This window comes from Solanum stenotomum, chromosome 12 (genome assembly GCF_019186545.1).
Source record: "Solanum stenotomum isolate F172 chromosome 12, ASM1918654v1, whole genome shotgun sequence".
NCBI classification, from domain to species: domain Eukaryota; kingdom Viridiplantae; phylum Streptophyta; class Magnoliopsida; order Solanales; family Solanaceae; genus Solanum; species Solanum stenotomum.
Window position 1 is genome coordinate 49293625 of NC_064293.1, and position 26869 is coordinate 49320493.

General features: G+C 35.1%; 3 protein-coding genes and 3 non-coding genes across 7 annotated transcripts; 2 read left to right on the top strand and 4 right to left on the bottom strand.

The window, feature by feature from the left end:
• The first annotated feature begins 2422 nt into the window (after positions 1-2422).
• Positions 2423-2618, top strand: LOC125849577 (U2 spliceosomal RNA). Its single transcript, XR_007444657.1, has one exon. It is a non-coding gene; the product is annotated as a U2 spliceosomal RNA (small nuclear RNA).
• A 1164-nt stretch (positions 2619-3782) lies between these two features.
• LOC125849619 (U2 spliceosomal RNA) lies at positions 3783-3978 on the top strand. Its single transcript, XR_007444695.1, has one exon. It is a non-coding gene; the product is annotated as a U2 spliceosomal RNA (small nuclear RNA).
• A 92-nt stretch (positions 3979-4070) lies between these two features.
• On the bottom strand, positions 4071-5187 carry LOC125848179 (cytochrome c oxidase subunit 5C-like). 2 transcript variants are annotated; one of them, XM_049528000.1, is made up of 2 exons: positions 5039-5187; positions 4071-4387 (listed from the first exon to the last, which is right to left on the bottom strand). In XM_049528000.1, exon 2 carries the CDS (start codon positions 4375-4377, stop codon positions 4183-4185), a length of 195 nt encoding a protein of 64 aa, XP_049383957.1. In that variant the 5' UTR covers positions 4378-4387; positions 5039-5187; the 3' UTR covers positions 4071-4182. The 2 variants fall into 2 exon arrangements, with proteins under 2 accessions (XP_049383957.1, XP_049383958.1); XM_049528001.1 differs by having other exon boundaries at positions 4071-4384; positions 5039-5176.
• Positions 5188-5883: 696 nt separating this feature from the next.
• Positions 5884-18865, bottom strand: LOC125847506 (DExH-box ATP-dependent RNA helicase DExH17). The gene is made up of 28 exons (XM_049527109.1): positions 16670-18865; positions 14109-14182; positions 13265-13448; positions 12673-12834; positions 12346-12583; positions 12224-12260; positions 12095-12141; positions 11518-11555; positions 11284-11305; positions 10964-11176; positions 10647-10803; positions 10520-10571; positions 10275-10346; positions 10047-10096; positions 9825-9942; positions 9672-9735; positions 9508-9591; positions 9307-9432; positions 9037-9233; positions 8771-8959; positions 8428-8679; positions 8273-8322; positions 7895-7912; positions 7674-7756; positions 7387-7579; positions 7033-7070; positions 6594-6953; positions 5884-6521 (listed from the first exon to the last, which is right to left on the bottom strand). Exons 1-28 carry the CDS (start codon positions 18848-18850, stop codon positions 6001-6003), a joined length of 5820 nt encoding a protein of 1939 aa, XP_049383066.1. The 5' UTR covers positions 18851-18865; the 3' UTR covers positions 5884-6000.
• Positions 18866-19004: 139 nt separating this feature from the next.
• Positions 19005-19165, bottom strand: LOC125849597 (U1 spliceosomal RNA). Its single transcript, XR_007444674.1, has one exon. It is a non-coding gene; the product is annotated as a U1 spliceosomal RNA (small nuclear RNA).
• A 1486-nt stretch (positions 19166-20651) lies between these two features.
• LOC125849011 (sirohydrochlorin ferrochelatase, chloroplastic) lies at positions 20652-26605 on the bottom strand. Its single transcript, XM_049528984.1, has 8 exons — positions 26396-26605; positions 25489-25582; positions 23245-23328; positions 22890-23098; positions 22736-22797; positions 22108-22218; positions 21870-21962; positions 20652-21311 (listed from the first exon to the last, which is right to left on the bottom strand). Exons 3-8 carry the CDS (start codon positions 23283-23285, stop codon positions 21207-21209), a joined length of 621 nt encoding a protein of 206 aa, XP_049384941.1. The 5' UTR covers positions 23286-23328; positions 25489-25582; positions 26396-26605; the 3' UTR covers positions 20652-21206.
• Positions 26606-26869: the final 264 nt, after the last annotated feature.

The window sequence follows — 26869 nt, forward strand, 5'->3', positions numbered from 1 at the left end:
TTTTTTTTTGTTTTTAGAAAACAAAAAAAATTTATGGGTAGGTTGGTGGAAGGTGGGGGGGCGCCTCGGGGGGTGGGGGGTGCCCGGGGGAGGGGGCAATTTTTTTTTTTGGAAAACAGAATTTTTTAAATGGGTTAAAACCATTTTACCCAAATCATATTTGACCAAATCCATATTTATCTATATTCTATTTGGGTAGATTGTAAACCAAACCATTTTTACTCAATCCATCCAAATCCGATTCAATCCAACCTTGCCACCTCTAAGAAAGTGTTAGACAGAATCATAGCTACTGTATCATTTTCAAAGAGGTGCATGAATTGCTTAAAGCTAATTCGTTTGTCCTGGCCTTTTGTCATTATGAAATGCCATCATATAATTAAATTGTGGATATAGCCGGTTCAGTTGGACCCCATTTTGAGCTACCAAATGCCGACTAAATTCATTTACCTCAACTACCTAATTTTGTTGTTGTGAATATAGACAGTATTTACTACTAAGAATAGACTTTTCTTATATTAATTTTTTCCAAATTGCGGGTAAGGCCAGGAAACATAGGGGTGAAAATGATAAGGATGGAAATCGAACTCTCACCAACACGTTAAAAATTTAAATAATCAATCAATTGAATTATCAAAATAAATTTTATAAGAGGATTAACTAGACAAAAAGAATAAATCCTTTTTGGATGGTAGGACTTACAATACAATTCAGATTTACCTTATTTGTGATTTTGAATCAAGAGTAAAAATTTTAAAATTAATATATATATTTTTTTAATAATTAAAAAATCTGCAACAAGATTTTAACTGTGACATGCATCTAACCCACATATTATTCTATACTTTTACTACAAAACCTAATTAACCTCGAGGCAATAGATGAGAAACTATAGCCTATAGGTGTATCATTGAAATTAAATGATAAATAAATGACAATAATTATTTAGAAGAATGTCGAAAAAATCTATTGATCAGTTGACATGAGGTAAGAATGCAATATACGCAATTCCGCTGATAAGCGCTTGCTATTGAAGGATAATATCTCACTGTCTCAAATTTATGTAACACACTTTTATTTTAGTTCATATATCCTAAAAATATTTTTTTTTATAATTAGAGATTTAATTTAAATTCCTCTTTTTTCCTCAATAAAATAATTTGTGACCACATATATAATCAAAGAATATTTTAAATTATAAATTTCAAAAATCAAATTAAATGATATCACATAAATTGAAACGAATGAAATATTATATTTGTGCTTACACTTGGCCAATGGTGGTGGACCAGATATAGCATTAGCAGGTAAGCGTTGGGACTTCAGTCTTCACTGTTCCTGGACCACACGATGTCAACTAAATATATATCTACCAAATAATTGAGCTTACATACATTTTTTTAAAAAACAGAAAAGAGTAGACCCTCAATGTTAGTACTACTTATCAGACAAGTATTAAATTTGCATTTTCCTTGGTTGCCGGGAAATAAAAGTGAGGTGAATTAAAAGCACAAAATATCGATCTATTATATAAAAAATTATAAGGAGATATGTGATCCATTAATGTGGCGCCTTAAGATATTTAGCTACTTTGTTTATGAACTATAATTTGTTCATTTGAAAAGATTTATAATAGTTGTGAAAATTATGTCTCTTGTGAAATTTATTGTTCAGTTGATATGATGTGAGAATACAGTATATGCAATTCGACTGATAAGCGTTGGGACATCACTGTCTTTGGACCATACTATCATCCTTAAATGTCAACTAAAAATCTGCCAAAGAGTTAATTGGTTAACATAGTACTCCATTATTAGTAAAAAAATATGATACTGCATTTATATATGTCTTCAAAATATACTACAAATCGAAAAATAAAACCTGAAAGAGGACCTGATACACACATCCATATAGGATAATTTTGAAGAAATTTTGGAGAGTCTGTTACTTTTTCTTTTGTTGATCATAATAAAGGAAAAGACTATACTCCAATTCATGAAGTCATTTTGGCATTTACAGGAAAAGACTGCACTTCATGTGCATAAAATGTTACTACAAACTTTGTATTACAATGGATTCATCAATGTTTTTTTATTCATAAATGGCAAAAGTGTTTCTTTATAACAATGGATCTTTAGAGGTCAGAAGTATCACATGAAGTGAAACAAGCATCTCAAAATGTTTAGTAATTTGTAAAGCAAATTCTGTACCATTAAGCAGCCAGGCAATACTCACTGATAAAGTGATCATTTCATGTTAGGCAGAATCTGATACTCCCATAAGAAGTAAATAAAGGCTTTACACTTCATAGAAAGCAATAGGGGTTGTTTTTGTATAGTCTATTCATCCCATATCGGAAATAGCTAATGCATAGATAACCAAGATCTGCTGTAAAATCCAAGGCCCATTGACACAATCAATCATACCTTTCTCGGCCTTTTGGCTAAGATCAAGTGTAGTATCTGTTCTTATCAATTTAATATCTGATATGTGGGCCATTGGTTCACATGATATTAACTTAATTTTTAAAGGGGAAAAGTCCATTAAGGAAGCTTGCTACCTGGGCTTTTGTGCGTCGCCCATGCGTTGCACTACTGCTTGGGCCTGGCGCACCCCACCAAATCGAGTACAACTTTTCACGTTTGTCTTTATTTAGGCCTCACATGTGCTACAAACACTATTCTGGCCCTTTACTTATTAATCCATTGTATTCCAAATTCCAATCCCCGAGGAATGATAAATTTAATAGAGTACATATACCATTACTTAGTGCTCTTTTTTCTACTTAATTCGATTATTTAAGAACCAGGAAATTAAAAAAATGCTCTTTTGTTTAATCTTCCAATAAATTTGACAGGATGTTAATTAGTTTTACTTACGTCTTACCACTTTCTCTGTGCCTAGTTCGTACGCAGTACGACCAATAAAGTTAAAATAATCTCTCCTACATAATTCACTTTGATGATGGAATGTGACGAATACCAAAATATCTTCTTACAAATGGGTTGCTAAGTCATGTATTAAAGCAAACAATGTTAACAATCATCTCAACTATGACCAACAAATATACTTGCACTGGAGGCATCTATTAGCTAGCAGTGTAAAACTCATAGAAGTAAGAGAAGTGCCCTCTCGGTTTAGGAAGCAAAAAACATCGTGCTTTCATTTAGCAATCTATAATCTGCTTCATAATAGCCACATGATAAGAGTGTAACAAGTGATGTGTAGATTATGCTCATGTCACAAGTTTGAACTCTGCTGCATACAAATGTGTCGACATTTAAGTGGAGAAGGATATAGGAGCATATTCCCTATCCCGTGCGCCACTAGCTCTTCATGAATTTTGTTTATAACAATTGCCAGCCCAAGAACAGGGATTTCTTCCTGCTCGAATGCAGTAAATATAAACAGGATAACAAAAAAACACAAAACAAACTCATGTTAGGGAGCCTAAAATGCCAGATATGCTAGGCTCAGTTATAGAGTTTTTTAGAAGATACGCAGAATGACACTGAAGTGAAATAAGCATCCCAATCAGTTCAAATCTGTATAGCAAATTCTGTTCCATTTACCAGCCAAGCAATACTCGAAACATCACTGTCAGGTGTCCATTTTATTGTTAGGCAGAATCTCATACATAAGAACTAAAAAAGCTTTTACAACATTCGAGAAAGCAAAGGAGATTGTTTTTGAATTAGTCTATTCATCCCATATCGGATATAGCTAATACCTATATAGCCAAGATCTACTATAAAAATCAAGGCCCATTGCCAGGATAAAGCATACCTTTCTCGGCCTTTTGGCTAAGATCAAGTGTAGTATCTGTTCTTATCAGTTTAATATCTGATATGTGAGCCATTGGCTCACGCGATATTAACTCAATTTTTTAAGGGGGAAGGCCTATCAAAGTAGCTTGCTACTTGGGTCTTCATGTGTCGCCTTGGCGTTGCACTACTGCCCAGGCCTGGCGCACCCCACCAAATCAAGTCAAACATTTCCTAATTCATTTTGCCTCATTCTAATTAAACATACCATCTGAATATATTCAAAAGAACTATCACTATATTACCAACTGAAAATTATTAGCATATTAAAATTCAAACATTATCTGAAATATACATTGTTCATTTACCATATGAGCCAAACTTTCATGCTGAAGCAAATTATTGAATTCTTGAAAAGTTACTCGTCATTCACCACAACACTGATCTCATTTTTGTCAAGCAAATCATAGAATTCCTTAGTTCTCCTCTGGTTGTTCCAATGGTGCATCTTCCACAAACCTCCCGCAACTATTCCAAGAGCAATCCCTATCACAATCTCTTTCACTACACTTGGACCCTTGTAAGCAGCATGTGCAATATGGGAACCTGCCATTTCTTCCCTTCTTTTAAGGAAGGAGTATAAACAAAAGGCGTCAACCACGAAGCTGTAGTCTCAGCTCCAATGTAAGAGAAACAAAAAGTAGCAACAGTAAAAAAATCATTGAATAATTCTCCCTTTTCCTCAGCAACTCATGTATATTCTCGTAAAGCAAATTTGACTTCCCGGATATTAAAGAGATGTTTTCTTTTTCTTTTTAATATTCTTCAGATTGTTGAGTTTAGTCGAACCACCAACGCACATATGGAGGGTTTGACATGGAACTTTTTCACTCCGAAAAACACTTCATGAAATTCCGAAATCCAGAATTTTCAGCAATTTGAAAAACAATAAAAATCACTTTTCTCACTCCAAAGTATTCAAAAATAATCAAAGACAACTCTAATTTGTATTCATGGTAGTATTAAAAAATAATCAAAAGACAACTCTAATTTGTATTCATGGTCAACTGCAACTCTAACTTTCAAGTTTCAAATATCATTTTCCACTTTGAAAATAAAACATACAACGAAATATGGCCAAAAAACACATAGTAACTTGAAATCAAGCATTTTACTGTATCAAGCAACAAAAAGCAATCATTTGCTACAGCAAATAACCATAGAAATTGAAGAAGAAAGAGGAGGAGAAAAAACAGAGGAAGGAAGAAGCAAACCTTAGCAAGCAGATCGGTGTGAGACGGTTACGCAAAATAACAGGGGCACGAGAAGTAGAGTTTTTGGCTGAATACTAGAAGCCGCCGAAAAGGGTAAATACTCTGTAAAACGAGCTCACTCTATTTATGGTGGTCCACAGGAGAATCGAGAACCATCCAGTATTCTACGAAATTTGACTACCTTTTGTATGGCCATTTGGAAATTATTTACTCCACCCCCTCTCTTTCAATTTCTTTATCCATTCGGACTTGCGCCAAAATTCAAGAAAGTGCAGATGATTTTTAATTTTAAATTAAAGGTACGCCAAAAATAATAATACTCTTTTGATTGTGCTATAAGTTAGAATTCAAAAGAAATTGTTTGCTAGTGATTATTACAATACTTTATTTGATGCACTTCAATACACACTTTATTTAATTATGCATTCTATTTGATATGAATACAAGAATTTTTATGCATGCATTAACTTGATGATAAAAAAACAATTTCCCTCTCAAAATCTTTCAACATCTTGTACTTGTGAAATGCATTTTGTTGGAATAAAGTGGGGATTTAGTTTATCTCTATAATTTATTTTGCCCAATTGTCGAAATTCTCAATTCCCTTTAGTTGGACATCTTTAATTGACTATTAGTTAAACTTCTATACTAACAATGTAAAATCTCTTTAATACCACAAAGACACCAAAATGATAACTATAGGTAAACATTCTTAATACATTACTCTAGTAACCTGATAAATAAATCAGGTTACCTCCTATAACAAGTAAGAATATACTAATAATGTAGAAATTCTTATAAGTCATAAATCATAACGCAATATCCTCTAAAAGAACATTACCGCAGAGAAAGTAATTTTATCTAACCAAGTAAAGGAGACCAAACAAATTTTAAACGCATAGTTCTCAATATAGCTGACAAAGCAAGTCATTGGATTCAACATATCCTAGATACCACCATGTTCACTCAAACAGAAATGTAAAAATGCTTTTAAACCCAAGAAAGGGATTAGGTTGACTGATTTCTCCAACTTGTACTGAAGAAGTGCCCTGTTGTTCCTTGAAACTTGGAGAACGTAGTGGATATCCAACTTTATTCCTAATAAAGTAAGCATCTGCAGCTGACAACAATCTTGATCTTCCCTCTGCATCTTTTCTTGAGGTTTCCATAGAAAGATCAGTTTTTTCACTTGTACCAGGGGTGTAACCATGAAGAGTTAGATCCTCAACCTCTTTAATTTGTTTACTTGCTGCATTTTTCGTAACTTTTGTTGGAGTTGTCTCTTGAAACCCAAAGCTGGAAGAAATGTGCTCAGGTTGGTGAATTATGCAGGTTCCATTGGCCATATTGAGTAACTTGGGTTCTGTGTTCTTCACATTCTCAAAGCTGTGGAACATCTTAGAATCTATAGGGTTATATTTGAGTATCATTTCTTCAGCAATTGTTTCAGATGGAACACTCCCAGTTTCAAAGAAAAGCTCACCTAGAACAGTATAATTTGATGTCAGCCTGCATATAATCTACAGATATTAGCGCCAATGACTTTGTATATTACCTCTCTCATCAGGCAGGTAAATGGCATTAGAGACGTGATGGCTGTATGGTCTCTGATCTTTGTTAGAAAATGGTCTATTTTCTTCTAGATCAATATATTGTGCAGATTGAATGACCATGTTGTGACATGGGACTTTGGTTCTTCTCACTTCTTCAGATACTCCTACAGCATTCTCAACAAGAAGCTGCTTCTCGCGAGTGCGCTTTCTGATGAGATTCAAAGTCTCTAATGATGGTAAACATGTACCTTTCAGTGAGGTCAAAGCAGGGAGGTGTTTAGCCTTTTCACGTATATGGTCAAATATTGTATTTTCGTTTATGATTCTGCATTCATCATCTTCGACCGCAGCAGCAAGTACCACTTCATTGATGTATATAGCAGCAGAAGTCAGTAACACATTGAAGTACATTAAACACAATGTGAGAGCTTAAATTGCTACCTTCGTCTAGATCTTCATCTATTAGCTTGAAACTGGGCCTGATAACAGAAACAAGAAGCCAGTTAGTATTCAGTGTGGAAGCAGATTCAACCTGTCATACATGTAAGAGAGAACGATAGAATCTGGAACCTTCAGTTTCCCCAAAACATATACCACACAATTATTTCATATGGTGTCATCAAATACAGATGGAATTTGCTATAAGTTCAAACTTCCCTCTCCTGTATAAGGTCTAATATTCATGACCCAATAATCCAAATAAGAAACAGAAACTACAAAAGTTAGCAGTCATATTGTCAATCATCATGGTTATCATATGCTTTACGTTCATAAAAAGGGAAAGTTAGCTCTCACATGTCTGAGCTCCAACCAGCTTCAGTTAAACTGTGAGACACTTGGCATGATGCTTGAGCTGCATCTTGTGTGTTCTCTATGATGCAGACATCATTATTCTGGAAGGAAGAGGGTTGCTTGGTTCTGTACTTCATCACAAAATTATGGTCAACCATGTTTATCAATACAACCTTTTGATGGAGATCAACACCAACTGCAGAAAAATGATGTGATCTAGTCAGATAAAACTCAAGGGGAGAAGCAGTACACATAAATGAAAATACACATAGAATGTGTGAGGAGTTAACTAAATTCATCAAATATCAGATCTGCTTTAACAGTCAGCTTCCCTTGCTGAGGACTTGGCACCATAACTGTCTTGCTATAAGGGCTGTAAAAGAAAACCATAATAACAGTGAAGATCACTACTAAATATGGCATTCACAAGAATTTCATGAATTCAATAATCTAGTTGGTATAGTTTGGCAGTTTCTCAGGCTTGATATGGGGACCAAACTTTTAAGAGTACCTAGGAAATTCATCCACCCTGCAGCAAGAAGAAAAATTCCAAGTCATTCTAGTGGCTAAATAATCATAAAGAAAAATTTAACACCATTAGTTCATAAGTAGAACAGCCAAAGGGAATCATTAGATAGGCATCAGACGTATGACTACTCATACAGAAGTATATGATGGACACCTAGAAAATTGACCTAACATAAGCATGCTTTGAAAATCCTAATAATTTGTTGGGAACCTTATTAATTTCAAGAAAAATAATGATATTCTAAATTTGAGCTGATACAAACATGCTTTGAAATGTTCATACTTTGTTGAGAAGCTTTTGTTTTTTCAAGGAAAATGATGTCATTTTAAAGTGCACACTCCTTATTTAAGAATCTATTACCTTATTTTCTCATGAAACAGTACCAGATTATCTTCTTCAACGCCAACCACCTATCAGAAAGTTTTCAACTGAATGTCATTGAGTAAATTCTACAACAAAGTAAGTGTGATGTAGAAAATCACGCACAGGCGAAATGTTCCCTATAATTACCATACCATATCAGCATAATGTCGTTTAGTTGTTTGAACAGGTTGTGACAACCTAGTCAGTGTTACCATAACCTTGGACTTCCCTTGCCTTTGGCTCTCAGTTTCCTCAACCCTCATCTCAATTTCTGGGGGTAGCGATAGTAATGACTCTTTTATATGATTCCCAAAAGGATATTTTCTGCCAGTGACCATCTCTATTTTCCTTGGATCTGCATCGGAGAGTGAGGCAAATGATTTTACTCCCATTGAATGAAGTGCCTATGCAGGAAGATAAGTGTACATCAGGAGAAACCTTAGGAATCTATCTGTTCCCAAAACATGGACTATCAGATCAACATAAGCTACAAACCTTTGCTGTCACCATTCCAATACCAGGTAATTGTTTCAGCAAGTATGGACTATCATCCCAGACCTTTTGATACAAGGATTTGGTTAGAAGTGCTGAACTCAAAGCTCCTCGATAGTTCTTCCTGTATAGGAAATACTCTTTCATGCACTTTGCAATTCTATAGCCATTTGCACATATAGAGTTCACGTCCTATATCATTAAAAGACTATTAGCCCATATCAATGCCTTTGGTGCATGGTAATATAATACATGAACTTGATGACAACCTGGCTAAGGGATAAATCAAAGACCAAAGGGTCCCCCGTTAGGCAGTCGTTTGCCAAAACAAATATCTTCTCTTCTTTGGTTTGGACCCGCTTTTTTCTTTTCTCTTTGTCCCCAAGGATGTGAAAGCGGAGCCTATTGTCTTTGTCAATGTTTATGTCATTCAGGAGCTTCTTCTCATTGCGCCTCAGTTGTATCCCTTCATTTTACAGGAAAGTGAGACATAACACCTGTTGTAATAACATTTTAATTGGTAGAGTATGAAAAGATACAGCTAAGTTCCTCAGCACGGCAAATGATTTGAAGTGCATCCTCTGTGCTACAGTTTCCAGGGGCTTGCATGATGTGCTTCATCGTGTCGAATTTCAGATAATATTTCGTCATCAACTTTCCAGGTTCTGCGTATAAACGAGGCAGAAATTATGATATCCAACATGGATATTAGACTATACTGCATTCTGAAATCTCCATACCAAGAGGCTTTAAGAGGAAACCATCTTCATCTGTCCAAATCAATTGATACCTTGACAACTCATTTACATTCTGAACACAAATATCTGGAATATATATTTTAAGTCAGCACATATGGCTAAATAAACTTGAAAGAATTTCATAGTTTACCAGTGCCACTGATCACCTTGCATATGCCTCTCTAAACGGTCGCCAGTTAGCCCCTTCCTTACTGCATATTTCTCTGGATTCTATATTTTGACTGAAAATTGTTAGGAATAAAATTTTACAGAAATTGCAGATAGATCATGTTCTCATTATTCAGTTCAGGAAGTTATACCTTTCTTATTCTAACATACAAAAATGAGCATTTCATCCATTCAATTGCTCCTGTTATATCTGACACGGTCAGTTGAACAATCTCTGCTGTTAGGTGCTCTGTAATACATGGAAGCAATCTAAAGAGAAAGAAAACCACATCAACTTCTTGGTTACACAGTCCGTTTTGGATGCACCCAAGATCGAAAAGCATCACTAACTAACAAGATGAATAGTTACATACTGTGACTCCACCAATTCGCATCCGCTTAATAAATTCTCGTACAAGTGAACCTAATGTGTAAAAGAAGGTTCAGATAGGAAAATTAGCAGTAATGATCAAGATGAAGTACAGAAGATTAGCTACTTACTGATGACTGCACGGAAAGAAAAGAGAAAAGACAACATAAAATTACTCTGTCAATTTTTCATAATGCGGTGAACCTCATCTGTATCACAATAGAAGACTCACAGTTTCTTTTCTGGTCATGATTATGACCATTCCCGTGTCATCAAATGGTGGTCGACCTGCTCGTCCTGACATCTGCAATAGTTGGAAAATATATAACTCTTATTTGGAACTAACAATAATTTTACTTTAGATGTAGGTTTCCAAGTGTGGACGAAATCATCATCTTTGAATTCTAGATACAGTACAATTTTGTATTGCCGAATAAAAATGACTTAGCAGAGGAACCCCGGGGAAGAGTAGCATGCCTGCAGGACGGTTGATCTGTCATATTCCATGTAAGTCCCTTTTTCCTTATTGCTGGAAAGAACATGATAGAATTACAAAGATGACATCTGACTAATGAACAAATCAGATAATAGCTGGTGGACATACAAGTACTGAGTTGATTTAAGCACAACGGTATGTGCTGGTAGATTAATTCCATGGGCAAGTGTATTTGTAGTGCACAGCACTTGAATATCACCATTCAGAAAGAGGCCTTCAATGAGGTTGCGGTCGTTCATGGAAAGACCACCATTGTGATAACCAACTGCATAACACAGATAATCAATAATCTGCAGGGTCTAGGCTCAATACACCTACATATTCAACATCCCAGTACAAAGGAAAAAGAGAGAATGAAAAACACATTTTGTTTCAATCAGGGGTCTGATAGTGCCGCAACAAAAGTTAGGGAGGATAGAACATACCACCATAAAGAATATAAGACTGCATTTGTTTGTCACTACATGATAGTGAAGCTTCCCTCAACCTTTCTTGTTGCTCTCTGCTTTTGATGAAAGGATTTGAATGACCAAAGGTCATTGCTGTCTGAGAGAGCTGTTGTGCTGCCTCTTGTGCTCCTTTTCTGGTTGAGCAAAAAACTAGAGCAGATTTTCCTCTAGAATGTTGCATGAGGATATCTGTACAAACTCTCATGCTTAGTTCTAGACATTGAATAGAACATAGTAAGGGAGTATAAATTGAAAATAGGAGGTATATGATGTCACAACTAGCTTTTTATGCTTACCGAAGACAAAGTTCTGTAGGCGCTGGAAAAGAAAATCAAACAGTATTGTCAAGATATTAAGAGGTATTTCAAGGTGTAATAATGATAATCTCTAGCTATCCTGTAAAATAGATTCTAAAATTTGACAAAGCAAGACATGTAACTGGATAGAAGTGGGGAGACGTTCAAAACTTTGAAAGGGTGAACAGAGGTATAAACAGAAAACTGAAAAAGAAAAGACAACAAACAACATACCTTTTCAAATAGAAAGTCATTCTTTGCGGGAGTGTATCCTGCAGACAGAGGGTTGGCAATGCAGAACTTATAAGAAGCTCAGGCAGTGATTACCCCAGAGGCATGCCAATGCACTTCCTACAAAGGTGCTTGATGCATTTTATAGGCATTATACCGATATGTGTGACTCAGTGTCCTCAATGTACTTCCGTCTCATTTTATCAGAAAGTACACTCTCTCCCAAAATGAAGTACTTTGTCATTTACTTGGCAGTTGGTTCTCAATATTATCCAATCAAAGATCTAACTGGGACCTGCTTTGATATTTTTGTTTGAACTCAGTTTTACACTTCCATCTTTTTTAGGTTTTATACTTAACAATATTATAAAGGGAATTCAAACTCCCAAGCATAGCCTGCCCACCTTCCTAACTACTACCAAGAAATGAGTATTTTAACTCTCTAGATTTTAAAACAGCAAAAAGTCAAAAAATGACACCTAATTTAAGATAAAGGTAGTAAGCACAAATTGAATAATTGAGTTAGGGTGTAACCAGGACTGAATCAAATTGAACATTCATCGTAAGAATAAGTAAATACCAAAAACTTTGGTAGTCAACTTCACGGGTCTCATTTCTTCCCCAAACCTGCATATTGGACAGTGTTTTATAGAACTAAAGTGATACTTTCTTTGATTAATAAAAAGATGGCATATATATAGAATTCTACCTTTTTACTCCTTGCCTGGGGACCATGAGCCATTCTGCTGCATAAAGAGAGACTTACAATCAAACTACTATATCAGCGATTATCATGAAATGTTGGCTTGTTTGAACTATCTTGAAATTTACCAAGGTCATCAATGTTGGGAATGGTTGCAGAAACAGCTAAAAAACGGACATTAGCTAGAGCACTTGATTTCAGTTCAGGTTTGCGAGAAAGCATTTTAATTCTACTGACAATTGCCTCCAAAGCTGCTCCACGAGGATCATTCAACAAATGGACTTCATCAATTAGCACCAATGCAATATCACCAAAAAAACTCAGGCCTCCATCATTTATGCGATAACGAGTCACAGCATCAAACTTCTGCAGAAAAATAACCAACTCAATCGCAATCACATAGTTAGCCAAGAAACAGAAAAAGAGTGATGGCTGGTTTTCATTTTTAGTCTGACCTCAGGAGTGGTAAGAATTACATCAGCGTCCTGTATATCTGTGATTTTGTAGTTCTCATTGTCCCCTGTCAGTTCCAAGCAATTTATCCCCCATGAACCAAGCTTCTGGTTCCAATTACGAAGCTTCTCTTGTATCAGTGCTTTTGAGGGTGCAACATATATCTATATATCAGAAGAAAAAAGGAGTTTGCAGTAGTGCTAAATGACTAAAAGATGATGAAAATTTCCAATGGCTACATAATTGTCTTTGCACGGGCAGGAGTAGGTAAAAGTGGCAAACATCACTGTGAATATCCTAACATATGCAATTTGAAACAATATATCAATCTACAGGACATGGATAGGAATGGCCAGTAAAACCGTGCATTATTGAGGTGCACTAACTCTTTCATCCCAAAGGATAATGATAAAAAGTTGTAGCAAAAAGAGAGTCTGAATAAGCTGGTAGTGTGAAATAAAATAGACAAGGCATGCAGTTAAAACATCAGAAAATGAAGGTTTTCCAGCACGTTTGACTTCTTCCATTCAATGGATCATTCTCCTTGAGATTGCAAATTCAGTTATCTTGTGCAAAACATTGATAGAAACTTACAGCCTTCAGAGACCCCTTTATGTGAATAAATTTTCCCTCTCCTGAGATAAACCTTGAGAGAAGCCTCAAAATGCATAGTTCAAAAAGCACTGTTTTCCCACTTCCTGTTGGCGCTGAAATTACCATGTTCACATCCGACAGGAAACAAGCAGGAAAGCATTCACTCTGCAGCGAATTAAAATATCTGCATGTAGAAAAACAGTACTTGAAACACTATCAACTAGTTTGGGATACTAAAGAATGTAATACAGTGATAGCCTAGTGCAGATGTGAAGCTGATGATCAAACAGCCATCTCTACAGTTTGACTTGTGACCAAGGGCAAATAAAAAGAGCCAGCAATCAGCATTGAGGCATTTCTAGGAGTCTGGAAACAGTGTACAAGCTCTGTGGCTAGTATATGTGTAGTGGCTTCCTAAATGATTTACGTCACATCAACAATAACTACAACACCTCAACCCTAAACTAGTTGAGGTCAGTATATGATTCCTCTCTCTCTCTCTCTCTCTCTATATATATATATCCCACACATTTCATTTAAATACTCAATTATTTAACTCAAAAAATTAATAAGTCGATCTCTATACTAGAGGTTCTCTATATCCCACTTTTACAAATTTCAGGTGATGCCCATATCGCAGTAGGAGAGTGTGTAACTTCTTCATTTCAAGGATTCCAGTAGTACAATAAGCGCACTTGAACGAATTCAATTGACAGTGTTGACGAACGGAAGTCTTAATAAATTTTTACAAAAAATATCTCAAACAAACAATAAAACTTCCTAGCACTAGTATATAAAAAGGCGCATAGAAATTCGATTGATAGGATACTGAAAAGAGTAGTACCTGAAACTGAAAGTTGAACGGAAAACAGGAGGCAAGTCCGACACGGACTTAAGCGCATAACCATCCATTATTATCTAATTTCCTGATAAAAATGTATGTCAACAGATTTCACCTCAATGAGAAAGCGAAAATACATTAGAAACAACGTATAATCAAAATCACATTATTACCGATCACATTTATCATTCGTCGTTATGGATTACAGCCTACTGAATTGATGGAGTCATGTAAGGATGAAAATCACCAAACATTAACCGGAATATTTATGTCTATGTCCCTTTTGTTTGATATATTACCTCTTTTCGATTTGAATAGCTGAAGCTAACAACATTATGAAATACTTACTTCGTGTTGTACCGTCAAAATTGGAGAAGACAAAGCATTTCAACTCAACTGGCAATTCTACTGCGAGAAAATCAGCGATCACTTTGTCCTCTGTTGAAGAAATTGGAAGAAGAAGAAGGGAAATTCAAAGACAAAAGAGTAAATCGAGTTCGCCGTTGAAATAGATCGCGTGAGTTCGACGGAGAAGGAAATGGGGATAATTTTGAAATTGGCGCGGATTTAAATTGGATGATTTTTTCAATGAATTTGAAATATATATGGGCCCAGCAAACAAGTTCAAATGAAATTTTATACAATTCACTAATTTTCTTCTTAGCCACGTACCTTATTTCTTTGTAGTTAATTCAGAAAATTTATCCCTTATTTTAAAAAATTAAAGGTGCAGCCGCTATTCCATCCGATGGATTGAATCTAAGGACCCTCACCTCTTATTTGTGTATAACTTGACGGCAAGAAAATTTGTGTTTTGCTCTTAATTACTTAATCGTATTCAATTTATAAACCCACAAGCTGTAATTGAACAGAGTTTTATTTTCTCCTATACGGGTCAAATCATAATTACAAAAATATTATTGTACTCCATTAATTATCTTTGAGGAAAATATAAATTAATAAATCCCCTCATACTACTAGTACTAGTTGTGCCTCATCCATAATAAAAAATTTCGTATCAATTAGTGTTAGTATTAGTTTATTAAAACAATACTTTATCACATGCATTAGCAGACTACCATAAGTACTATCTTCTGTAGAGAACTTCAATAGGCAATCATATCCATGATTTGCCAATTCTTATAAAGGCATTTACAACTTACAAATAATCAGTGTTCATTTATCAAGATATCATTCTTTCTGGACATATACAATGATGGAATAATCAACGAATATTCATTCCTTTTTTAGATAAGTGTCAAAAACACATTTAAACTATTCTTTTTTTAAATTTCATATCTAAACTATTGGGAGTATTAATTTCATACTTAAACTAGCACTTATTAGTTTGAGAAATACACTTCTCTTTTATTACACTCTCATTAATTTAGGGGTGGGCGTTCGGTTCTTCGGTTTTTTAAAAGTGTGCACCGTATATTAAACCAAACTAATTTGGTTCGGTTTTTTCTACTTCGGTGATTTTCAATTGGTTTTTCGGTGTGAATGAAAAATAAAATAAGGATAAAGTATAAGGTACTTAGAAATTTAAAATTATGTTAAGAAATTATGCGTCTTACCGTGGAACATTTATTGTGCTAACTAAAAGACTATATTTGTCTTTATCAAGAACAATGTGCCTCCAACTATTTCTCGAGAAAAACAAGTACGAAGACGGTTTCTTTACATAATGTACATTAGTTGTTACTTTGATTTGTTCATGAAGGATTTAATTGTTATTGAATTTTTAATTTTTAGTTAAGAGAATGCTCATATATATATATATATATATATATATATAAATTAAAAGTTTGATTCTTCGGTGCACCGAAGTTTTGAGACCCTTACACCAAACACCGAACCGAAGAACCGAGCTTTCGAAAAAATAACACCAAACCGAAAAATTGAAAAACCGAATTAGTTCGGTTCAGTTTGATTTTTCGGTATTTATGCCCACCCCTATTCATTATGGTGTGTAAAAGAGAGACATGATGACTATTGATGAGAGTGTAATAAAAGAAATGTGTGTTTCTCAAACTAATGTGATAATTTAGGTATGAAACTCACAATCTCAATAGTTTAGGTATAAAACTCAAAAAAAAAAAAAATAGTTTAGGTGTGTTTTTGACCCTTTAACTCTTCCTTTTTCTTTCTAGAGCCAACTCTTTTTCCTACTTACCAGGCTTTCTTGTTTTTTGGTGGCAGTAGAAGAATAAACCTTCAACTACTATGCCAAGGGATTGAAACTAGTGAAGACATTGCTTTCCCTACTCGTATGTCAGTTCCACTTCACAGCTTCAGGCAAGCGTTTCTGCAGCAATGATTCACACGTTTACTCTGCAAGATCATTTATACACTTAAATTTACGAGGACATCAAGGCAAATCTTGGATTTTCAAATCGAGAGTGATCAAGAATTCTCACCATTTCTTAGATTCACGGACCCAATTCAATTCAATGGGATCCTGCATTCACATTTTCTACACCAAGAACATTCTCTAAAACTCTTTTGACCTCTGATCTGCATCTGGTTTCAATTAGTTGTCCTTCAAAACTTGACGCAATCTATGTGAGAAGCATGTCTGACCTCATTAGTTCCAAAACCCCGTAAATTTCTGTGGACTCATTGTGAGAACCATCCTGGGAATAGAAGAAATGGGGTTGGTTCCGCACTTCTATCCAACTACATCCCCCGCTTTTCCTCAGTCCTTTTTCCTTCATTTGTTTTCTCATGTTTAAGACATCTAACCATCTGCCAGCTGCAGCATAAACATTTGACAGCAACACATATTCTTCGGGGTGCTTTTCAGCCAGCTCTGAAATCTTTTCCGCCACCCTTTCTGCTATTACCTCATTTCTGTATGTTTTGCAACCACTTAAGAGAGCTGCCCAGGCTTGAACTTCTGGTTCACAAGGCATGTCCAAGATGAACTTCTCTGCTTCAGAAAGACGTCCTGAACGAGACAGCATGTCCACTACACAGGTATAGTGCCTATCGTTCGGCTGTATATTATAGAGCTTTTTCATTGAATTGAAGTAATGAAGTCCTTTATCTACTAGACCACAGTGGGAGCAAGCAAATAAAACGGCTAAAATAAGCAGCTCATTAGGTGTAATGGACTTGGTCCGTTCAAATTCTTCAAATACAGCAAGCGCTTCCTCTGCAAAGCCGTTTTCTGCAAGCCCTTGAATCATAGCTGTCCAGGAAATCTCGTTGCGTTTGGGCATCCTTTTGAAGATTTTCTTTGCGCTTTCAACATCTCCGGATTTGGCATACATATCCACAAGGGCAGTGTCGACAAAAATGTCAGAGTGAAAACCAAGTTTAATTGCCTTACCATGCGAGTTCTTCCCCCTTTCTAGTGAAGCTAAGCTCGCACAGGCACATAAAACACTAGAGAAAGTAGATTTACTTGGTCGTTCTCCAGACAGAAGCATCTCACAGAAAACTTCAAAAACCTCGTCAAATTTTTCATACTCTAAATAACCTGTTATTAGTGAATTCCATGAGATGTTATCTTTTTGGGGTATCTTGTGAAATAGCTCCTTAGCTTCTTCGAGCTGGTTATTGAGACTATACCCACTAACCATTGAATTCCAACAAACAACATTTTTCTCCAAGATCGAGTCGAATGCTACACGTCCATCCTTGGTGCTTCCACATTTGCAGTAAAGGTCAACAAGTGAGCTACCAATGTAAGCATCTCTCTCCATCCCGATTTTTAATATATGTCCATGAACAATCTTTCCCATTACTAAAGCTTCCAGGCTGGCCAATGCACTTACTACGCTAGCAAAACATGACTTATTTGGTTTAAACCCCTGCCGGACCATGCAAATGAAGAGATTCACTGCCTCTTCTGCATCACCACTCTGACTGTACCTCGAGATCATTGTACTCCAAGAAACTTCATTTCTTTCTGGCATCTCATCAAAGACACGACGAGCTTCTACCAATTCTCCCATCTGAACATACATGTCAAGAATTGCTGTCCACGAAACGACATCTTTACTCTGCATCCTATCAAAAATTGACCTAGCTGAAACAGTATCATTTAGTCTCAAGTTAAACGTGATCAAAGAATTCGAAACTGACAAGTTACGTTCATAGCCAATCTTAACAATCAAACCCAACACAGACATTCCCAAATTAAAATCACCCAACTCTCCACATGCTCTAATAATGGAAGTAAAAGTGACAGCATTAGGCATAACTCCAGCTTGAAGCATCTCGAGAAACAGCTTCATTGCTTTAAAACTTAACCCATTTTGAACAAGCCCACTGATAACTGCTGTCCACGAAAATAGATTCTGAAATGGGTTTTTCTCAAAGTACAAAATTGCCTCTTGAACTTTTCCAGACCTCAACAACCCCGAAATTATAGCAGTCCAAGAAACTTCATTTCTCTCAGGCATTTCCTCAAACAGTCTACGAGCTTCGTCCAGTTTTCCCCATTCAAGATTAGCAGTAATAAGACAATTATGTACAACTAAGTTGAACCCATCAAACTCCTTCAGCATCTGATCAATTTCATTTGGTTTTCCTGATTTAAGATACATAATAAGCATCTTAACGGCAATGTGTTTCTGTGATGAAACACCTTTTTTTATCAACTGTCCATGAAAAATGGTCCCTTGAACTATCAATCTCTTTTCTGTGAAGTCATTCAAAAGAGAGACGATCTTGTGTACATTATCTTTCAAGTTTTCTCTTGAGTTGGATAAAACAGACCTCATAATACTTCTCATGCTGAAAGTTAGGCCTACCTTCTTGTTCCTACTGACGTTTTTCAAATTATGGTTTAACAAAGAAATGTAGAAATGATATATTGAAACATGAAATTTAAGAGTTACTTGCCTCAATGATACAGAAGAATTCCAGTAAATAACTCGGACTATATTGGTAGGGGTCGCGCGAACGCAGGCCCCTTCAACAACAAATTATGACGTAGGCTCGACCACTTGGGCCGACCTTAGGCAGGCGCCCCTTCAAAGTGCAATGAAGGTCACCAACCTAAGCCATGGGCCTTCATGATCATCCATTGACCCCGTCCAGGTAAGTATATTTCAATGTTGTTCCCTCCTTTCTTTTTATCACTCCAGCACCTTGCCTTCCGTTGTTTCTGCCGATGTGGGATAAAGCTCACATATACTTTTTCATCCCCTTATAATCTTCTGCATAAAACGGAACATCTTTCCTTTTCTTTTTGTATTTCTTCTTATAATTTATAAACCGCAAATTCAGCAGTAGCTTATAAAATACGAGTATATAACTTTTTGAAATTTGCCAAAACGTTTGAGATTTACAGAACTTTTCAATAGGAAAGATCTCCATTTTCCATTAGTCCTACCTTTTCTTTGAGCGGTGAAGGACTGAAGGTCACGATTTACAGCCAAGTACTTACTAACTACCGAATCAGAATCACTTCGTCCAACTGTATAATTCGTTTCTTCTTTTATTTAAATCTTATGTTACTCCCTCCGTCCCATATTATAAGTCACCCCTTTCTAAAAATAGTTGGACCACAATATATGTCATTTTATAAAATTTATGCATAAATTATCATATTTTACCCATTATACCCTTGATTGATTAATTAATTAATCTTGAAAATGTATTTACTTTGACTAACCTAGGAAATCTACAAGTAATTAATTTAATTGGGAGAGTACTTCATTCATTAATTAACTACTTTCTTTATTCACTACTTATTCTATAAAATCTGATTTTGAAAAAAAATATCAACAAACAAATTAAAAATAAAAGATGAAAAAAAATTCAAAAATAATCTTGAAAGTTGAAGCTTCAACAAATTTTATCAAGGAAGATGACATTTCAAAAAGTTCGAAGGATGTAAAAATAGAAGACTCAACCAAAACATGTGAAGGGCAAATTGAGAAAAATCAAGATCCAAATAAAGGAGTTATGCACCATTTAAATAAAAAAAACAAATGATTTGTCGAACTAGAACTAAGATTTATTTGTCATCTAATTTCATTATCAATAACATCAGATTCAGCAGGAAATTTTAGATCAATTTGAAGTAATGGAATTTGAATATTTTGTGATGTTGTCATATTTGCTTTAAGAATTTATATATAAAAAAAAAACATTTTACACAAAATATATAGGAAAATTGAGGTGGGAAAAACTTGATTTTTAAATTTTTTTGGATCAATTGGTGAAAACATTTGGCTCCAAAAAAGTAAAATTTAAATAGTCATCCAAATGTATTTATATTTTTGAAATCTAATATTTCATCATTTATTACAAAGTTGTCATAAGCAAACATTCAATAAGGGCATAAGGGTAAAATTACTTTATTTCTTAATGCAGGTGCAAATAGAAAAGGTGACTTATAATATGGGACGGAGGGAGTATTAATCACAATTTTATGAAAAGGCAGGAGGACGAACTCCAGGCAGAGCACATGCTCGAATTAGTGACCAAAGATGAAAATTTTAAATTCTGCGTCATCCATTGTTGCACATAACTATTTATAGTGCCAAATTCAAACACAGACGCCACGGTATAGCAGCGAGCATGGACATCATAAATCAAAGATTCTAAGAATTTCATCATGAAAAATGATCAATCTTCTTATTGACGAGAAAAGCTAAATACAATACCCAACAATTTCAGCTACAACCCATGTAAATAAATCTTTGTTGATTTATGGTAATTGAGTAAAGGAAGACACTGCAGCACAAATTATTAGACTGCAACTCTCAAACCAAATATTTTGAGGAATAGAGAGTAACCCACCAGCACCTGATGGGCAGCCATGAGTTCAGTAAGACACAAATGATGATTTACAATAGTTAAATGATTAACTTCAGACGAGGATAATCAGAACTGCAGTCCAGCACTCGCAACTCTCCATCGGCGGTGGGGAGTAACTAAGCATCCTCCAGTTGATATTTGTATTTGAAATGCTATTACCAACTCCCAAATGTCAATGTCCTCGTGGTAACTTGAGTTTTGGGAGATAATTGAACCTACTGCCAAGAGGCAGTAACTCAGCATTCAGATTCGAATAAGTCAACTGGCATAGGTAACAAAGTCTCTCTACATAACGAAGTCTTGCTAAGCTTCACTAGTATGTCACTGGCGGAGCCGACATTTTCCAGTTCCAGCACAAACTGAACACTCATCTGCTTTCCCGGCAATATGACTTAGGCAATGATTGATCCTATCATTCACAACATCCTGTAATAACAATCTTCAAGAATTAGAATTTTAACCTACAAACTTTCCATAGAAGAATTTCAATGAGAAAACATTTAGCTGTTTTTAAATCAACCTTCTAGGATTAAAATTTCAACCAAACAACTTTATTAAGTAAGGATGTCAATGCCAAAACCTCTGACCATCACGATCTATCCATGAAACAAAAGTTTGCTAGTTACTTGAGCAATAAGAGTGTTGGGATTAAAATGGGATGCTGTAAGGCCATTGTCACAAAAGAAACTCAGATTGAACAAAACATTCAGTATAAAAGAATTCTAATACAAGTGCCAGTGCCAATAGCCTAGGAAAGAAAAGGCAACTGCAAACCAATTAAAATAACCAAAGCCCTAGTTAGGCAAGGACTGCTATAAGGCCAGTGTCTTAGGAAAGAGGGGAGTTTGAGCAATTATAAGTGCAAGCGTTTGAATGCAAACTATGGAGTAGGAATAAACTAAGGTTTCAATATTGTTGGATTCCATATGTAAATGAAAAGAATAAATAGTGAGAAAGTAAAGCAAGCAAAAAAAAGAGTCTTACAACAAGTAATTCATGAAGGCCAAGAGGTGCTGTAATGAGATATGATACTCCTGGATGCTCCTTTGCAGCTTCAGCTGTTAAAGAAGGAATATCCTGAAAAGGGAAAGATCAAAGCCTTTTCACCAAGGTCCTTGGCTTTAACTCTGATATCAGGTCAAAACCTAGCACTAACATCATCGGCAAATTCTACGTCAGCTAGCAGAACTTAAGAATTCAGACTACATAAAACGAAAGATACCTGGTTCCAATGTCGTCCAGGAGAAAGGAAAAAGGGGCTCACAATAACTCGACGTGCTCCTTGTTGAACGCATAAACTAAATGCGTCTCTGATGGATGGTTCTGCTAGCTCCTAAATGCCATAAAAGATATACAGAGCAAAATGAAAGTTCCAACTTTTTGAGAGGATTAAAAGAAAGGACAATAGAGATATTAACACCCAAACATTAGGATTTTCTTACTCCTAGCACATTCTTAGTCCTATCGCCACTTCCCAACCACCCACCCCACCCACCCTAAAGGGATCCCTTTATCCTATCAATCTTTGTTTTATTTTGCCAGATTTTCTCATGAGCTATTTTAAGATGATTTCTCATACGCAAATTTGATATCATTTCTATTGTTTCTTTTCTGAAAAGGTATGCTTTTGTTTTCTTTCCTTTGCTTTTGCTCTTTAACATCCAAACATACTGCAAAACTTCTCATTTTTTACCCTTATGCACTGCAGTTTTCTTTCCTCGACAGTATTCTAATCCCAAACAGAGTGCAAAAACAACGATAAACAGATAAGGAATCAAGAATGAAACGACAAATCATACAGCAAGCTCTACAACAAAAATCATACAAAGAAGGGGATAAAACATTCTTACCATGTGTGCAGGCTCCACAATGGGGTATTTGGTTCTCTCTCTAAACATTGCTACAAATTCATCTGACATTTATCATCAAAACTACAACTATAAGCAAAACTCATGACAAATCAGCCACAAAATTGAAAAAAAATGAAGGGTGCCAGAAACTAACTTAGCATGAGATTGGACTCTTTTCTACGGGACCCATGATCCACAATTATCACTCCATCGCCTTCTTCTATCCCATTCAACCCCTCCCTACTTGAAGTGGCCATACGATACCTCTGAGGTAAATATCTGGATTTTGAAGGACCCTTGTGCAATTTTACAAATTCAGGAACTGCAATTCCTGGTTTTCTAGCTGGGTATGTACTGGTTGAGCTTTCATCATTTCAACAACACATAAAACATCAATTTAATCATACGAACTTCCAGTTAAATATGCCTTATGAAATACTAATCAAGAATTAAACTTCTATGATAATTATAACATGAAGAATCTGGAGAACACAAGAACTATAAATTACCTCCTCAAACTGAGATGAGATTGTAAAGACAGCGAATCCATTCACCTTCTCCCAATACCGCTTCGGTTATTCTTCCATTTTCAACTGAATCAGTAAACCTTGATTGTTACAGCCCAAACATAGTAGGAGAAAGTATGAAAGCCCATTTTTGAATGGCGTAACGGGTCACAAGGCCCACATATCTTTTCTTTTTTTCTTGAAATTGAATGTCATAATTTGAGGCTGTACATTAATTGAAAGAATTTCTATATAAAGTTTTAAATTGTTTAATTATGCAACATAACATGTGCACTGTATATGACAGATAAAAAATAGAATTGAATCAAATTTTAGAATTAAAGTGATCTACTTGTAGTTTGACTAATATGACAATTTATTGAGTCGCAATCATTAATATAATGACCTGAAGAAGCTTCAAGAGCTTTTATCTTTACTAATAATGACCTTCTGTGTGAGTTATGACTTATGCATAAGTCAATCTAAAAGTAAAAAGACAGTAATTAATCGAGTATCGAGTTTTAGGCTAAATTCATCCCTCAAGTATAATCCAAACTTAGGGTACATCCTTATAGAATAATTGTGAACAAAAAACATCCTTTAACTATCTCAAAACATGCATAAACATCCTTTTTTGTTAACTACGGTTAAAAAACTAACAGAAACAATTACATGTGTCAAGCACATGACTTCCCCCAAATCCCATATACTATACTACTGATTTCCTCCCGAATTCTGATTGTTTTCTATATTCGACAGGGCTTGTGCCTTCTAGAAACAAAACTTCTTGTTCTTCTAAACTTAAGCAACCATACAAGTTCTTTTTCAACATAAGAATTGAAGCTGGGGCAAAAGAAATACCCATTGAAAAAGATTTGATTTTATCAATATTGTATTATTTTTGCTATTTCTCAAACTAAATATCTTTTTCACATTCAAAATCATCAGATTTTGTAGGTTGAAAAACAAGAAACAATACGTAGGAACAGAGATTCCGAAATTTCTTTTATCATTGGATTGAAGTTTCTATAGATGACACTTTTAATTATAAGCACCTTATCGACCACTGAGAAATCATATTTATAGTGGCACCTCGCACAACCAAGAAAAAATCTCTCTTTAGGCCAACATGCTTGGTGTACTTCTTATTAACATTAGCCTTATTGTCTCATATAACTGCATCATCATTAATAATTTTCTCTCTAAATTGTGTCTCAAGAGCTCTCCAGAATTGCCAACGACTGTGCATCTTCTAAATTATCGAGTGCTATTAGTTTCTTTCAAAAATTTAAGTGCAATGATCAGTCATACGATTAAGTATTTTTGCTGGGCCCATATATATTTTTCAATGAAAAAACCATCCAATTTAAATCTGTGCCAATTTCAAATTATCCCCATTTCCTTCTCCGTCGAACTCACGCGATCTATTCCAACGACGAACTCGATTCACTCATTTACTTTTTATTTTAACTTATTTAAACAACTTAACAATTTTTAAACTTTAACTAGTTTAGTTTTGACTTAATTCCAACAACTAAATTTACTCACTAAACCACATTATTTATTTTAACTTATTTAAACAACTTAAAAACTTTTTAACTTTAACTAGTTTAGTTTTGACTAAATTCACTAACTAAACCACATTATTTATTTTAACTTATTTAAAGAACTTAACAACTTTTTAACTTTAACTAGTTTAGTTTTGACTTAATTCCAACACTAAATTCACCAACTAAACCACATTATTTATTTTAACTTATTTAAACAACTTAACAAATTTTTAACTTTAACTAGTTTGGTTTTAACTTAATTCCAACAACTAAATTCACTAACTAAACCACATTATTTATTTTAACCTATTTAAACAACTTAACAACTTTTAACTTTAACTAGTGTCAACACTAGATGGACACAAATCAATCTTATAAGAAAATCAATTTTGTCATCAATAGGATCAACTAGTGTTGGTACTTATGCTTAACAAATATATTATTTCTAAATTTAAAGCTAAGTGTCAACACTAGATAGACACAAATCAATCTTGCAAGAAAATCAATTTTGTCATCAATATGATCAACTAGTGTTGGTACTTATGCTTAACAAGTATATTATTTCTAAATTTAAAGTTGTGTCAACACTAGATGGACACAAATCGATCTTGCGAGAAAATCAATTTTGTCATCAATAAGATCAACACATTATAAAAAGAAATTGTACTTGAACTTTAGAAATTTAGAAACACCAAACCTTATCTCCTACTTTGATGAAAGAAGCTTGTATCAACCTTTTTTGATGTTGAGCTTCCTCAGTTGTCTATCCCGCAAAATCAACCCTTTCAACACTAGAAAAAGATTCAATAATTATTAGTTACTACATGGCACAAACACAAAGCAACATCGAGATTCATCAACTGCCTATTTCCTAAATACGAGCCAATTTGAAATTGGTTGACCTGTGATTGATCAAGTACTAGACAAGTTTTCTGGTTATGTTGCAATTTCACCCAAACAAGCATATGAGTTCAATATTATAATTCTGAACTGTCATTGTTGAAAACGTCTCCTCTTATTTCATCCTTGCAGTCATCCACAATGAAATTAACTCATGTACTATCTTGTAGTGTTAAGTCTCATAAACAAATTTGCGTTTTACATTCGAGAACTATTTACTTTCTTATCCATATCCATAAAGCATCTTCATCAGTTTGTTACCAAAAAACACTTCAAGAACTATGGTTTCAAACATTAACAGTCACCATCACCATACAACAGTTTTTACCTTTCCATAAAAGAACTTTGTGATGGTTAATGCTGTTTAATTCCATTAGATCTTACTCAGTTCAATATTACACTACTAATTTTGTAGACAATCAAATCAATGCAAGTTATGTGAAATGCCTATTTTCTTCAGAAATGCTTCTGTTCTTGCCTATACCTCCTCTCCTTTATTTTCTTTTGCAGGATACGTCTTCCCTCTGTTTTTTAAGTTGGTTGGGATGTACGGTGACTGTAAAATTTTATTTGGACTTTGAAAAATAGATAAAAATCCTGGGGTTTTACAGCAAAAGTTGAAGATATACATAGGCAGATATAAAGACCCACATGAATAGATAGGAGAAGAATGAATTACAACTAATCAAGTAAGATAAACTTACCCTCTTAATCCGTCACTGCCGCAGTGAGTTTTGATGTATACTCCCTCTGTTTGTAGCTGCTGTCGGAGGTTGCTGCTGCTGCCACCTGCTGTTGTTGCTGCTGATCGAAGCGGCGCACCGGTCGGGGATGGTGGCGTGACCAGCTGTTACAGCGCCGGTCGGGGATGTGTGGGGGTGAGCGGCGGTCGGGGATGGGTCTGGCGTGAAAGAGGAGTGAGAGAGGCTTGGAGTGAAAAAAATGACTTCGGGTTTTGACATTATCATTCTTTTTTTAAAAAAAGTGTTAACTTATCCACCACGGGATTTCGGTATCTTTTAAATAACGGAGAAGGGTCTAAAATATCCTTAAAGTATTGGAATTGGTACAAATATACCCTTCATTTATCTTTTGGCCACAAAATGTCCTTGGAGTTAACCTTTGTGGGCCTATAATACCTTTTCACAAACAGAATAAATAGTCCATTTAATTAGCAT

What these genes read in the sequence shown, in the direction of transcription:
- LOC125848179 (XM_049528000.1), bottom strand. Translation starts at nt 4,377, where the DNA reads ATGGCAGGTTCCCATATTGCACATGCTGCTTACAAGGGTCCAAGTGTA.
- LOC125849011 (XM_049528984.1), bottom strand. Translation starts at nt 23,285, where the DNA reads ATGGATTCGCTGTCTTTACAATCTCATCTCAGTTTGAGGAG. An exon ending in AGAGTCCAATCTCATGCTAA is followed by an intron (nt 22,798 to 22,889) that starts GTTAGTTTCTGG and finishes GATAAATGTCAG; the next exon opens with ATGAATTTGTAGCAATGTTT. An exon ending in CTGGACGACATTGGAACCAG is followed by an intron (nt 21,963 to 22,107) that starts GTATCTTTCGTT and finishes TTCCCTTTTCAG; the next exon opens with GATATTCCTTCTTTAACAGC.
- LOC125847506 (XM_049527109.1), bottom strand. Translation starts at nt 18,850, where the DNA reads ATGAGAAGTATTATGAGGTCTGTTTTATCCAACTCAAGAGAAAACTTG. An exon ending in TTTCCTCTTAAAGCCTCTTG is followed by an intron (nt 9,433 to 9,507) that starts GTATGGAGATTT and finishes GTTTATACGCAG; the next exon opens with AACCTGGAAAGTTGATGACG. An exon ending in AACGACATTATGCTGATATG is followed by an intron (nt 8,323 to 8,427) that starts GTATGGTAATTA and finishes ACTTTCTGATAG; the next exon opens with GTGGTTGGCGTTGAAGAAGA.